The sequence below is a fragment of the Cydia strobilella genome, chromosome 12, assembly GCF_947568885.1.
Source record: "Cydia strobilella chromosome 12, ilCydStro3.1, whole genome shotgun sequence".
Taxonomy (NCBI): Eukaryota; Metazoa; Arthropoda; class Insecta; order Lepidoptera; family Tortricidae; genus Cydia; species Cydia strobilella.
The window spans coordinates 2,135,872-2,150,761 of NC_086052.1; the positions used below are offsets into that span (position 1 = coordinate 2,135,872).

General features: G+C 42.9%; 3 protein-coding genes across 3 annotated transcripts in view; all 3 read left to right on the forward strand.

Moving 5' to 3' along the window:
* LOC134745925 (G-protein coupled receptor Mth2-like) overlaps window positions 1-14,890 on the forward strand; it is a 184,173-nt gene that overhangs the window by 75,679 nt on the left and 93,604 nt on the right. The gene's annotated exons all lie outside the window — the stretch shown is intronic.
* On the forward strand, window positions 8,043-9,975 carry LOC134745807 (uncharacterized). The gene is made up of 3 exons (XM_063679897.1): window positions 8,043-8,108; window positions 8,159-9,705; window positions 9,844-9,975. The coding sequence occupies exons 1-2, from the start codon at window positions 8,043-8,045 to the stop codon at window positions 9,560-9,562; spliced, it is 1,470 nt and encodes a 489-aa protein (XP_063535967.1). The 3' UTR covers window positions 9,563-9,705; window positions 9,844-9,975.
* On the forward strand, window positions 9,565-13,207 carry LOC134745899 (uncharacterized). The gene is made up of 2 exons (XM_063680007.1): window positions 9,565-10,017; window positions 12,976-13,207. Exons 1-2 carry the CDS (start codon window positions 9,876-9,878, stop codon window positions 13,164-13,166), a joined length of 333 nt encoding a protein of 110 aa, XP_063536077.1. The 5' UTR covers window positions 9,565-9,875; the 3' UTR covers window positions 13,167-13,207.

Sequence of the window (14,890 nt, forward strand, 5' to 3'; positions counted from 1 at the left end):
TTTATATTCTGTACCTACTTTTTTGTGGCAATAAAGCATTTTTCATTTCATTTCAAAGTGTAAAAACGGACCCTATTCCTAAGACTCCGCTGTCTGTCTGTCTGTCCGTATGTCACCAGGCTGTTTCTCATGAACCGTGATAGCTAGACAGTTGAAATTTTCACAGATCATCATCATTCGCTTGCCCTTGTCCCATTCACTTGGGGTCGGCGCAGCATGTCTTTTTCTTCCATACCTCTCTGTCACCCGTCATCTCATCATTCACTTGCGTTAGTTTCATATCATCTTTCACACAGTCCATCCACCTTTTCCTCGGTTTTCCTCTCCTCGTACCTCCCTCTGCATTCATTCACTAATTGTGAAATTTTCACAGATGATGAAGTAATATTATAGGTATATATGTCTATGACTGGAATTCGTAGTCGATCAATTTGCTTCCGATAGGAATGCGGCCCTAGACAATGCTGCCCCAGGGGACCAGACGTCTGGTGAAACAATGCCAGGCTCGCTAACGGCCTGATTCGATTCCTTGCACGATAAGGTTCAGACATAATGGACAGTGGGATGGTCGGTAATTTCCGAATGTAACTTGAGCTAGGTAGAGAAACATTCTGGCGAGGTTGCGGAAGAGTACTTTGGCGTTCCTGGGACCTCGCCTTATAGTAGTAAGGCGGCAACAGAGGGGGTTTAGTGGGTAAACCATGGGTCCCATTAGCCTGTATGGGAGTCCCACATAACCGTCCCTGCGCCTGGGTGCTATGCGTAACGCATTCCCTCTCTATATATAAAAAAAAACAAACAAATATTGATAATATGAAATATGATATTATTAATTACAACTTATGTACCTGTCTTTTTATTCGTAACTTACTTTATTACAACTTATTGATTATTTTTATTTTAAATATAGTGACATTTCTAATAATATTGCATGTGCTAGGTAACCAAAATCATTGTACGTCGCAAGACATATTACAGAGAACAAATTGTTTATAACACCGGAGCGGTATTCGACATGCGTTAAGTGACGTTTCGTGTTGAACTTCAGTTGAATGGAAGAAATCGTGTGTTGTCAAATAGGTAAATTTGACATTAGCAATCCACAGTTAGGTGACAACGAAACCAAACCGAACCACGCAGAGTTCAGAGCCATTTTAAACCGTATAGTAGTAAGAAAACAAAGTTGATTTTTGTTGCATAATTTTTTCAATGAATGAGTTTTGGTGTACAACCAAATGATACTTTCCACAGTTGATGAACAAATGATTCATTCCACTGTTGAACTGATGTTGAAGCCGAAACTGACAGTTGTGCATCTCGAATAGGGCCCCTGTATTCATTACCTGTAATGCACAATTGATGAATAAATGATTCTAAATGAAATATTTGGCTTTTGTGCATCAGATGTACTTATTTGTGTCTAAACTGTAAAACACACTTAACTATAAAACTCCCGTGAGACTCAAACATATTAAATTATTTTAAACCGGGTCACTCACGTATTATTAAGTCGAATAGCTCGACATGTTTCGGTCCAATTTACATGTCGAGCTATTTGACTTAATAATACGTGAGTGACCCGGTTTAAAATAATTTAATATGTCTAAACACTGTTGAATAGATTTGTGTACTCGTAATTCTAATTGTGAAAATATGTGTTAATGTGATATTTTGATTGTTACAGGTATGGACTGAAGTGAATATATATGGTTTTACATTGGCAGTGGCACGCAAGTATAAATATATACTTTTTAATACAGTTCCTCAAAAAGTGCTACTTTTCGTGGCTGTTTAGCGTGCGGAATGTTGGTTTTCGTGAACTAGTGCTTTTTACTTTTCCAATTTTTTTTTAAATTTTAACTTGTTCCAATTCATGACTACTTATTGATGAGTGTTAATATTAGTTTCCTTTAAACGTCGTAATCAACATAAAAACCTACTGTTAATGTAAGAATACGAAAAATATGCATATTTCATATTTTATTACTTACCTCTTCATCATTATAAGTATTATAACACGTTTACTTTTTAATGTTGAAAAACCATTCTTAATAAGTTGTCTGAATGGAACGGAACGCCTGTCAAAGAAGAGGCGTATTTTCTTACTGCAAGAATGTTTTAAGTTTCCAAAGGCAACATTCGATATTGTTTTTATAAATATACGATACACAAATAATCATAAATAACGATATTTAGGTAATAATAGTACAATGTTTTAATATTTACAATTGTTTCTGTCTTATAGAACATGCACTTGAAAAAAAAAACTTTTATTGAAGTGGGTTCAATAATAATAACTAAATCTATTCTAGTCGAATAAAAGCTAGAAAAACACTTCTTCATAATGTCAATGTCAATGATGTCACAGAATTAATAATATAAAAGTTTCGAATTCCATTCCTTACTTGTTGCTTTTCTTATTTTTTCGCAACTGTATTAGAAAACGTCGTTCGATACACGTGCGCAAATGTCATTCTTCACTCGTCCCTCTATCTCGGTACTCGTGAAGTAATGACATACTTTCCGCACTAGCATCGAAATGTACTATTATATAGTTAGATGCAAAATTTACTAGGTGCAAACAAAATTAACAAAGATGAATGGTTGGTGAAAATTAATCAACATAAAAGTATTTACACACACAATAATAACTTAAATTTATCCCCCACAAACTAATGCAATATTTGCAAAGATATCTAACCAGCGTGACTGTTACCCATTACGCTCGACTTTCCAAAGGAAGATGCCAAATTACGGAAATTAACTTTTTTATTATTAATTCTTTTCCCGCTTTTGCAAATGACATTCCATTAATTGTGAGACGTAATTAAGTCACTTCGTTTTTTCTCGTTTGCCAATTATTTGTTCGTTAGGGCTTGTGTTTTGTGAACGTGAAAACAAAGATTTTACCGCAAGGTTTAAGAGGAAAGTGGACTAGCGCTTCCTTCCTTTGGTCGTGTTTTAATTTATTCTCTCACCCACCTACTAAATTACTTAAAATGTGAATACAAAACTCTCAATACCCAACTTATGTGGACATGGGGATTTTTGATAAGATAGTCACGTTATTAAGGCCCACCCTGTACCTACATCATCACCATTCTTACCTTTTCCATATATCACTATTCTATTATTCACCTATATCTTCCCATATCGTGTTAAAAGGCCCGAATGGGCCTAATTTGGATATTGGAAATAAGTAGGCTCAATGCCATTACCATTTACTAATTTATAGAGCTATAATTCATAACGGACGGTAAGCCCCTAATAAATTACCATGTGACATCTCAATACTACCATCTAATCCATAACGACGAATGTACATTAAATTTTATATGGAGATACGTCATTTTGCTTCTGGTCAAGCAGAATAGAGACCGCGATGAGTAGTATGTTTAGAATTATGCTGAAATTAGAATATTGTTTCCAATTTATTTGATGTTTCGAGTAACTCATTTGTGATGAGGTTGTATTGTAGGTATATTAATTTGTGGTAGGTAGTGGGAAAATAGGGCATCAGTGCATAATATTGTCATTGAATATAATATGAATAAGGCCTATTTTACCCTCTCGGTTGGAAGGTCAGATGTCGCTCAAGTAAAAACTAGTGCCTACGCCTATTCTTGGGATTACTTCCCAAGCGGACTCCAGGCTCCCATGAACCGTGGAAAAAAGCAGGGAGTAAGTGATGACCAATAAATTAATTGTAAAAATTATGTAACTGACCAAAATTTGTGATGAATCGTAATCATTTGTTTCGGCCGCCCGTTTATTATTTATTATAATGAAAATGTCCTCACTCCTTAATTAAGAACTAAAATTGAAATCACCCCAAAATCGCATTGAAATCAGCCGTCAAAAGTGTCAAAACCTAAAGGATAACCATTTGAAGTTCACAGTGTAGAGTGCTAAAACTTCCCGATAACAATCTTTCCCAAGCAACAAAGCGAATGAGATGTCAAATTCTCGGAAATAGGCCGTGTCAAGTTAAGAATTATTCTCGAGACTTACCAAGCCTTCGTCGTGTAAAACTAGTTTAATTAGGGCCTGTTTCACACTGTCCAAGTAAAGTATTGGATAGCTAATTAACAAATAAATTAACTGCCAGATAAAATTTCCTACAAAAAAAGCACTTTATCCAGCAGATAAAGCTTATTTGGAGATTGTGAAACGCCAACGATGACTTTATTCGTCAGATAAGTGGCAAGTAGCTTATTCAGGACTTTACTTGGACATTGTGAAACAGGCCCTTAGTGTGACCTCACTTTATTAATTTTATTTAATCTTTATTGCACAAAAGAAAATACAAATGTACAAAAGGCGGACTTAATGCTACAAGGCATTCTCTACCAGTCAACCTTCGGGCAAAGCAGATAACTTGTAGGCGGTGCGACATCACGTTGTAATTACAAAACAAAGTAAGTATTTTACACAACTCATGCAACTAAACAAATAGAAGTAATATAAATAATACATACATATATAATTTAAAAAAAAAACACTTAAAGACCATTAACATTACTATCCGAAAGATGTCCGCTGCAGGACATCGGCCTCCCCCAAAGATAATATCTTTGTAACGAATGATTGTGCACTGCCCTCGACTCCAGATCATTTTTCCAGCTTTTTGCGACGACTCATGGTAGCCTGGGTTCCGCTTTGGCATCTAATCTCAAGATTTGGCGTAGGCACCAGTTTTTTAAAGCGACTGCCGTGTGACCTTCCAACCCATAGGGGAAAGTATAGGGATATTAGTTCGGTTTCCTCATGATGTTTTGCTTCACCGAAAAGCGACATCTAAATATAAATGATATATTGTATAATAATTTATACATAAGTTCCGAAAAACTCATTGGTACGAGACGGGGTTTTGAACCCGAGACCTTCGTATTGAAAGACACACGCTCTTGCCGCTACTCACCAACACTTTTTTCCTACCAGATTGTCTATCTTATTCTTCCTGGTCCCTGGTTCATCCTGTTCCAAGTGTTCCAACTCCATATTTTAAGAGGCTTTCTGCCCCAAGGGCTAGGTCATTACTTATAGGTCTTAGTTTGACTACCATTTCGTCTGTATCTCTCTCAGTTACTTAAAGGTTAGCTGTAAGAGATCCCTTAAGGGGATAAGTTCGCCTTTGTACACATTTACTGTATTCTCTCTGTGTTATGTACTTGTTTTGTGCAATAAAGTGTTTACTACTACTACTACTTATAACGTTTACCACCAGCCGGGCTAGCACATGATTGGCGCGAAAGTATCTCGCCGCGACATAGACTACCCGTCCCCCTTTAATTCATACAGTTAGTAGAAGACGGGTAGTCTATCTCGCGGCGAGATACTGTCGCATCAATCATGTGCTCGTCCTATTGGGTTCTGACATCTCGCAGTGAAAGAAACTCCCAGCAGAGTTCCTTTGATGCTCTATGCCTTATAAATTATGATTATTTGAATCGCGAGTTCAAGATTATTTTGGTTAAGGCGGCGAGGGTATTGGAATAGGAGCCAAGCTAAAAATCCCATGCCGGAGTCGTGACGACTACGTTACTTAAGTCGCGTAGGGTTGTCACCAAAATGGATATTTCGTAATTATATCATGTATAGGTACTTTGATTTTCATAGTCTTAAAGTATTATTTGTTTTATTTTCAATGCAGTAAAGGGATCAAACATTAAGCTGTTAATTAGATAAACAGTCTTATATTTCATTTCATTTCATTTATTTATTTGCGTCAAACACATAAAAATGCATGCAAATACAATTTAAAAAAAAACAGATCACAACAATACATATTAGAAATAATAATACACACACACATCTTAAAATTAGACAGGTAAGTTTAAAGAATAAAACATTAATACAATAAAACATTAATAAAACATTAAAACATTAATACATATAATACAGTTACTTTTTATTTATTGTGTAAAGAGTAGTACAAAAGTCTTGTTATAAAAAAAAGTCCTATCCGCAAGTAGAATATCTAAATAAATAATAAAACTGTTATTTGTGTAACGAAAGAGGAATCAAGACGGTGGAACGTAGGTAAAATAATTACATTTACATTTTATGTAATTCGAATTTATGATAGTCAGGTTTACTAAGTGACGGTCTAAGGAATATAAATGGATTTAATTATACCAGGCAGCTAAATTACATGTAATTACCTGGTTTGTGCCTGAATAGCAAATCTAGCCACTGGGGTATTAGACGCCGAGCATATTAGTTTATGAGTAAATGTACGGGGGGCATAAACGGGCTTGCGTTTGAGGGTGACCGGCAAGCTCGGTTCTCCATACAAACGTAGTTCCGCTATCATTTCAAAACGACTAGCTAGATTATTCTGAAACTTTGTGCTTATAATAGGATAACGTATATCTATGTCTGTAATTAGTTTATGTAGCTTCAGATATCATGGTTAAAAAATACAGCGAATTTAAGTTTTTCATACAAAACTTGTTTTTGCTCTATTTCGTTTATTTTACAAACTGGAGCTATATAAACTAATTTCAGACCTAGATATACCTCATGTCATTGTATGTATGTAATGTGTCTCATTTTAAAACTACGTGTTGGATTGTAATGAAACTGCACATACAATGATAGGAGGTATATCTAGTCCTGTAATTCGTTTATATAGCTCCAGTTTATAAAACAAACGAAATAGAGCAAAAACAAGTTTTGTATGATAATTTCGCTGTATTATTTTGCTATGGTAAATATCTGAACCTACATAAACTAATTACGATACTATAAGTAGACACACCTCCTGTTGTAAGTACAAAGTTTCAGAGCAATCTAGCTAGTCGTTTTAAAATAAGAGCCTAACCAAGTAACCACGTTTGTATGGAGAACCGAGCTTGCCGGGGACTTAATGACTGCTTTTAGCCCCCCTAATATAATTCCTTCTCTATCTTAGCGCTGACCTAGTTGAATTACTAAAGGTGCCTGGGGTCCGCTCTGGCTACCCAGTCAGTCTTTACTTTAGCTGTCAGTCGACCTTGGCGTCTCACTATTTGTCTTATTATTATTTGGGTAACTTTCTATGAAAAGGGACCTTATTGTCGATGGCGCTTACGCCGCACAGCGCCGCGCGGCATTGTATTTATATCGGAGCATCGTTAATAATGGCGTAAGCGCCATCTACAATAAGGTCCCTTTTATAGAAAATACCACATTTTATCACTGTTTAATTTGATTGCAATTTTATTTATTTTTTCTTTTTTTACCGTGCTTATTTATCTGCCCGTACAATTCTGTATAGATATACCTACAGACTGGGTGAAACGACTTTACACAGGTATCTGTCTGTGTCTACTTAGTTGATGTTTACAGTAGTATACGATAATTTGAAGTTATGTTGAAGTTTACATACACATAATATGTATGTATGACCAGGGTCCTCTATAGTAGAAATAATCGCCTAAGATACAATTGTCATCCAAGATCTATGCTACTATTGTCCCCAGGCTGACGGGACAAAATAGCAACGATTAATAGTTGATCCACCCATCTATTCCATTCAACAGCGAAAACATAAAGAGAACCAACCATTAACAACAGCCTTAAAACCCCATTATTTCTCCAAGCCACTCTAAGTCGCACTATTCTCCAATTTCCAGCGCGGATTCATTTGCCAAAAGTGACAACCCTAAGCCGCTATGACGAGTTGACGACCCCTGTCATGACTGTGTTCGGCCATTGGCAGGCGTGTCTCACTCGGCGATTTCGTCGCGTAGCTACAAGTACCTGCGGCCGCCTTAATTTTGAGGTTTTGCCATACTAATTGCCGCACACCGCTATGGAACGGACGCCTGCACGCGCTTGCGCCGCCTTGCGCGTAGTAGACGCGTTTTGTTGGGGAGTGAATCTTCTGTACTTAGTACTATTATATATTTTGTGCCATTGGAGTAGTCCTGCCTTTATTTGTGGCATTTTCTATAAAAAGGGACCTTATTGTCGATGGCGCTTACGCCATTATTAACGATGCTCCGATAATAATAAACTTGAATAAACTTGAATTCTTTTATACTTTTTAATCGCTAATGGTGAAGCCACACATGCGAGACAAGCTGTCCCAGAGACAGTGCGTCAAGCAAACCACCCGGCTGGTCAGCAACCTAGTTCATCTGGGGAGCAGACTGGCCCAAACACATTCCAGGACTGGCAGGTAGTGGACCGCAGGCCCAAGAAGCGACCCACTAGTGGGAAGCCTCACCCAGCCAGAGCCGGGACTTCTTCCTCTTCCAACCCACCCCCCCCTGTTCAACGTCAAGGTGGGGTGGCTAAGAAGAAGAAGAAAAATAAGAACCAGAGGCGCGCGGCTCGGCTAGCACGAGAGCAGCAACTGGGCACCACACAGACACACACACACACACAGACACACAACCCTGCAACCGAGGAGGGAGCACGGGCTTCTCAGAAGCCGGCACCCGAACCGGCGCCGAACAAGCAGGATGCTGCTGGCAAGCCTCCGCCGAAGGGGAAAGGTTCCATCCTACCCCCTAAGGCAGGAAGGTCGGCCAGTAGCCCTGCTGTTCCGACTGCAGTTCCACCCAAACGACGGCCAGGCAAGTTCGCACGAGCCACTGCTAAAAGGACGCGAGAAGAGTCCTTCTCCCCGCAAGGAGATAACAAAAAGCAGCGACTAGTGAGCCCCAGCCAACCGAAAGCGTCGTACGCACAAGCAGCGGCATCTGACCTGACGATCGTCATCACGGACGCAAAGTCGGGTAAGATCTCCGCTGAAACATCCCACGCCATTCTCCGCGGGTTGCACCAAGCAATCGTGGTGGAGGCGAGGAAGAACATCGTGGGAGCCCGGCCACCTAAATTCAAGGGTAAACCGGTTTTCGCTGAGGGGCAGCTGAGGGTCTTCGCAGAGGACGAATACTCGGCCGCCTGGTCTCAGCGATGCATCCAGTCCCTAACCTTGCCAGACATCTCCCTAACGGCAGTTCGCCAGTCGGAGATGGCAAGGAGAGTTAAGTGCGGGCTCCTTATACCCAACATCAACAACTCGTCCTGGGAAGACGTCCGTCAGGCAGCTGACGGACTGAAGTACCAGAATGAATGGGCCAAGGTCGGCACTTGGTCCATCATTGAGATACTGCGGCAAGACCAGGGGTGGTTTGTCGCCTTCACAATCCCCGAAGACCTCGTCCCCGCCTTTATGGAGAGGGGGAGATCCCTGAACTGTGGAGTGGGTAATGTCTACCTCAGGTTCAGGGGTCCCGGAGGCAAATACCTGGACCAGCCTCCCACCCTGCAGGACTCCACCCTAAGGGTAACGGGAGCACAGGTCCCTAGTCGACAGGCCCCGGGCACCCCCGGTCAGAGTAAATCTGCCTCCGGAGAGGAAGTTGCCCCCCCATCGATGCCCAAGCCAACGACAGCCGAACCCTCGGAGGATGAACTCCTTGGCACTGGTGACGAACCAGCCGGGACATCATCCGACGGTGAGTACCTGTCGGCTTGGATAGAGACGGGGCTGGCCGACATGTTGAAGGAGGGAGGGGAGATGCAAGACGGAGACCCCACCACCGACAACATGGACACCGGCTAGTGTCCTACAAGCAAACCTCCAGCACAGCGTGGCCGCTACGGCCCAACTGAGACGCTGCCTGGTAGGTTTGCCAACAGCCGTTGCCCTCCTACAAGAACCATGGGTGGGCAACGGTCACATACGCGGGCTCTCCGACACGAAAGGTAAGCTCTATTACTCCACGGTACACGCCGTCCCTAGGGCTTGTATCCTAACCACTAACAATATCATTGCACAACCGCTCACTGAGTTCTGTTCCAGAGACCTGTGTGCGATTAAACTACAAGTTCCACTGCCAACAGGCTGTCGCGACCTAGTCCTTGCCTCGGCGTACATGCCCGGAGAGGACGAGCCGCCGCCCGCCGAACTACAACGACTGGTCAGCCACTGCGAGAGAGCGGGCCTCGCATTAATCATCGGGGCCGACTCCAACGCACACCACCCGCTGTGGGGAATGGAGACCAGTAACAACAGAGGTAAGACACTTGTTGAATATCTTGTGACTACTAATCTAAACATTTTAAATGTAGGTGCCGAACCAACATTCGTAAACAAACGATGCAGGACGATTATTGACCTGACTCTGGCTTCGGAGGAGGTCAGTGAACTAGTCATGGGATGGCACGTCTCCCAGGAGGCCTCTTGCTCAGACCATAGATGGATTCGCTTCAATCTACTAGCATCTAGTGACACACCAACCGCCCGAAGGAATCCCAGGAAAACGGACCGAGCCACTTTCAGGAAGGTCCTAGGTGAAAGCCTCGACCTGCTTCCTCCGAGGGACGACTTCCGGGAACCGACTGAAATAGAACAGCAGGTAAACATCTTAACCGATGCCCTCGTAGACAGCTACCACAAGGCGTGTCCCTTAAAACCACCGGCAAGGACTGCCATAACGGGACACAAGTGGTGGGGTCCAGAACTGGAGAGACTCCGACGGAAAACCAGGAGACTCTTCAACAGGGCCATGAACACAATGGCCGAGGTAGACTGGGACAACTACTATGAAGCCAAGGCCAATTACAAAAAAAGACTGCGGTACTGGAGATCCTTATCATGGAGGAACTTCTGCAGCAGCATCGAAACACTAGACCACGCCAACCGTGTAAGGAAAACATTAGCGTACAAGACCACATCGCAATTGGGCTCACTCCGGAAACCCGATGGCACGTACACATCTTCCCCTGTAGAGACCCAACGCCTTCTCCTGGAAACTCACTTTCCAGGATGCGTAAGTCTCGCCGATGAAGATCAGCAGGATGAGGTATACAGTACAGCAGACAACAACTGGCAAATGGCGCACAGAGTCGTCACCGCTGAGAAACTCAGGTGGGCTATAAACAGTTTCCATCCCTTCAAGGCGGCTGGTCCGGATGGGATCTTCCCTGCTCTCCTACAGTGGGGTCTAGAGCCCATCCAGCAAACCCTGACCAGCATCATGGCAGCATGCCTAGCCTGGGGGTACGTGCCCAGGAGATGGAGGGATGTGAACGTGATATTCATACCAAAACCAGGTAAGAATGACTACACGGCGGCTAAATCCTTCAGGCCCATCAGTCTCACATCATTCCTGCTGAAAACACTGGAAAAACTGTGCGACAGGGATTTGAGGGATCGAACGCTAAAGAACACACCGATGCACAACAACCAGCACGCGTACAGCTCAGGTAAATCCACAGAATCGGCACTACACATGGTCGTCAGCCGCATTGAGAGAGCCATCCATGCCAAAGAACTGTGCCTTGGCACCTTCATTGACATCGAGGGCGCTTTCGACAAGACCCACTTTACCAGCATAGGGAATGCCTTGGATAGCCACGGCGCGGAACCCGGACTAACAAAGTGGATTATGAACATGCTAAACAAAAGAACTATAAGGTATGCAGGTGAACCGCAGGCCGTGGCGGCGGTGCGAGGATGCCCTCAAGGGGGAGTCCTGTCACCTCTGCTGTGGAACCTAGTAGTCAACAACCTTATAACCAAACTGAACGAGAAACACTTCTACACAATAGGCTACGCTGATGATCTGGCAATATTAATATCAGGTAAATTTGCCAGTACAGTCTGCGATCTCACCCAGGCTGCTCTTCGGATTGTAGAACGCTGGTGTAGAGAATTCGACCTATCAGTCAACCCCACCAAAACAGAAATGGTAATGTTCACCAATAAAAGAGCGCTTGGCAACTTTACCAGACCAACACTTTTCCAAACCGAGCTACAGCTGACCGATGAAGTTAAGTACTTAGGGCTAACTCTCGACAGTAAACTCAACTGGAACAATCACATCAACAAACGTATAGACAAGGCGGGAGTTGTCTTTTGGCAATGCAGAAGGATGATTGGTAAGAGGTGGGGACTCAACCCAAAAATTACTCTCTGGCTCTATAAGACCATAATCCGCCCCTTACTCTGTTACGGTGCTCTGGTTTGGTGGCCAAGAACAAACCTAGGCAACGTACGAGACAAGCTACAAAGACTCCAAAGGCTCGCATGCGCGGCCACCACTGGCTGTACGAGGTCCACACCGACTGCAGCCATGGAGGTCATGTTAAGCCTTTCACCGCTGCACCTACACATACAACAAGAGGCCAGTCTCTCAGCGGTAAGGCTGCGAGCCCTTAACATATGGTCCAACATCATAGGAGCTCTTCACACAACTTGCCTGGATAAGGTATATGACGAATTTCCAGTGCTCAATTCGGGCACGGATCGGATTCATAAACAAGCTATCTTCGACAAAAGGTACAAAATACAGTTATACGAGGACGACAATTACGAAGGACTCAATCCTCGGGAGCTCAGAATCTTCACTGATGGGTCCAAAACAGACAGCGGATCGGGCTCTGGAACCTTCTCAGAAGACCTGAACATGTCAATCACCACTCCGCTAGGAGCCCATAACTCGGTATTCCAGGCTGAGTGCATGGGCATCATAAACGCGGCGGCTGCCATTACTGCAAGGAAGGTAGTAGGATCCTCCATCCGCATACTCTCCGACAGTAGAGCAGTCTTGATGGCTCTAAAAAGCCATATAGTCACATCCAAACTTATACACGAATGCCACGAACGACTAATGGAGGTATGTCATAACAATAAGATCACCCTACAATGGATCAAAGGACACAGCGGATCCCGGGGTAACGATGCTGCGGACGAGCTTGCCAGGCAAGGATCGAGTGCGGGAGCGATTGGCCCAGAACCGATCCTCCCGATACCGTTTAGCAAGGTACGTTCAATGCTGCTGGCACGTACAGGGAAACTACACACAGAACATTGGCTAAACCAGACTGGATGCAGACAGGCCAAACAAGCCATGCCTGGCATCAACGGAAAGCTCACAAGGGTGCTCCTTCAATTAGGAAAGACCCGACTGAGCATGGTAACCAGTGTCATAACAGGTCATGGACTATTTAACAAACATCTTTTTATAACAGGTGTCACAGACAGTCCCCTATGCAGAGGATGCATGGAGACAGAAGAAACAGCCTCTCACGTGGTGCTGGAGTGCAGCGGAGTGGCCCCATACAGGGCAAAACATCTCGGATCCCCGAGAGACCTCCCCGAGGTCCTACTCAACATCAAAGGTTTGATAGGTTTCCTCGAGGAGCTGGGCTGGCAGGACTAGCCCACCCCCATGTCACGCAAAATAGGCGCCAGTCGTCGAGTTGCGGAAAATCGCCCGAACTACAATACAATACAATACAATACTTTTTAATGTACTATCGAAAATTTGATTCTTGACCCACTGTGGCCCTGTCACATTTACTACGTCATTGACTTACATTGATTTTATAAGTAAAATTATTTTAACTCTTATTGTGAAAATGTTCTTTAGTTGGTCACAAATCAGTTTTTTCAATTGCACTTCAATGGTATCATATTTTAAGATGTCTGAATGTCTTTAGTTAGTCTTATAGTTTACATTACAATAAATCTTTCAGACGATCATGCGTTTGACGACTTTAAACAGAAAGTGCCAACTAGAAATGCACCGGATATTCGGTGACTATCCGGTATCCGGCCTATATTTTATTTTTTATCCGGCCAAATATCCGGCTGCCGGATATCAAATATTCGGCCGATGGTCAGGCCGAACATTCGGTATCCGGCCAAACAATTATCCGTTGCATCTCTACTCTCTACATCTCCGTGCCAACCCTAACCGATGAAAACCCATGTCAAGAGTATGACGTCACAGCCTACATTCATAAAGCGTTTTGTTTCCTCTATTCTGTCAGCTCGTTTCTAACACTTGACCCTTAGTTCGTAGTGTTCGTACTGTGAAATCAAACACTAGAAGCGCTATCCGTATTTTTATGGTTCCGTAGTAAATATGGCTAAAACGGGTTTCTTATAGCTCCGTCATGCCCGTCTTATTTTAGGGTTCCGTACCCAAAGGGTAAAACGGGACCCTATTACTAAGACTCCGCTGTCTATCTGTCTGTCCGTCTGTCACCAGGCTGTATCTCATGAACCGTGATAGCTAGACAGTTGAAATTTTCACAGATGATGTATTTCTTTTGGCGCTATAACAACAAATACTATAAACGGAATAAAATAAATATTTAAATGGGGCTCCCATGCAACAAACGTGATTTTTTGCCTTTTTTTGCGTAATCGTACGGAACCCTTTGTGTGCGAGTCCGACTCTTTAAAAAAATTAAATATAAGTATATTATAAATAATAAAATTCCAAACCTGAAATGTAACAACCCTAAGCTCTATGACAACCCTTGTCACGGGTGTGACGTCACAACCCACATTGCGAACCCTGATTGTATCGGCTTAAACAATCCAATGTGGCATTTCAGAAAGGTGTCGGGTACATGGCGCTATTTTTTAACACTTCCGAAAGGATGACACGTTAGACCGGGCCGGGGCCGGGCCGGAGCTTCCGGCGCTTCGTTTTCTATAGAAAGCACCACGTGATCACCGATCAGCCGTCATAGAAAATGACATGCCGGACGCCCCGGCCCGGGCCCGGCCCGGTCTAGCGTGACTCAAGCGTGAGTCATCCTTCATGCTGGAAAGACGAATCTGGTTACTCTATCTCTATGGCTGGCACTGTTATATGTGTATGTATTTATGTACATATGTTTATGTATGTGTATATATGTATATGTATTTTTATTTTGTTTATTTTTAGGGTTCCGTACCCAAAGACCCTAATACTAAGACTCCGCTGTCCGTCTGTCTGTCTGTCACTAGGCTGTATCTCATGAACCGTGATAGCTAGCGTGAAATTTTCACAGATGATGTATTTCTGTTGCCGCTATAACAACAAATACTAAAAAGTACGGAACCCTCGGTGCGCGAGTCGGACTCGCACTTGGCCGGTTTATTTATTTG

What these genes read in the sequence shown, in the direction of transcription:
- LOC134745807 (XM_063679897.1), top strand. Translation starts at nt 8,043, where the DNA reads ATGGTGAAGCCACACATGCGAGACAAGCTGTCCCAGAGACAGTGCGTC. An exon ending in TCAAGCAAACCACCCGGCTG is followed by an intron (nt 8,109 to 8,158) that starts GTCAGCAACCTA and finishes AACACATTCCAG; the next exon opens with GACTGGCAGGTAGTGGACCG.
- LOC134745899 (XM_063680007.1), top strand. Translation starts at nt 9,876, where the DNA reads ATGCCCGGAGAGGACGAGCCGCCGCCCGCCGAACTACAACGACTGGTC. An exon ending in GGAGACCAGTAACAACAGAG is followed by an intron (nt 10,018 to 12,975) that starts GTAAGACACTTG and finishes TTTTTATAACAG; the next exon opens with GTGTCACAGACAGTCCCCTA.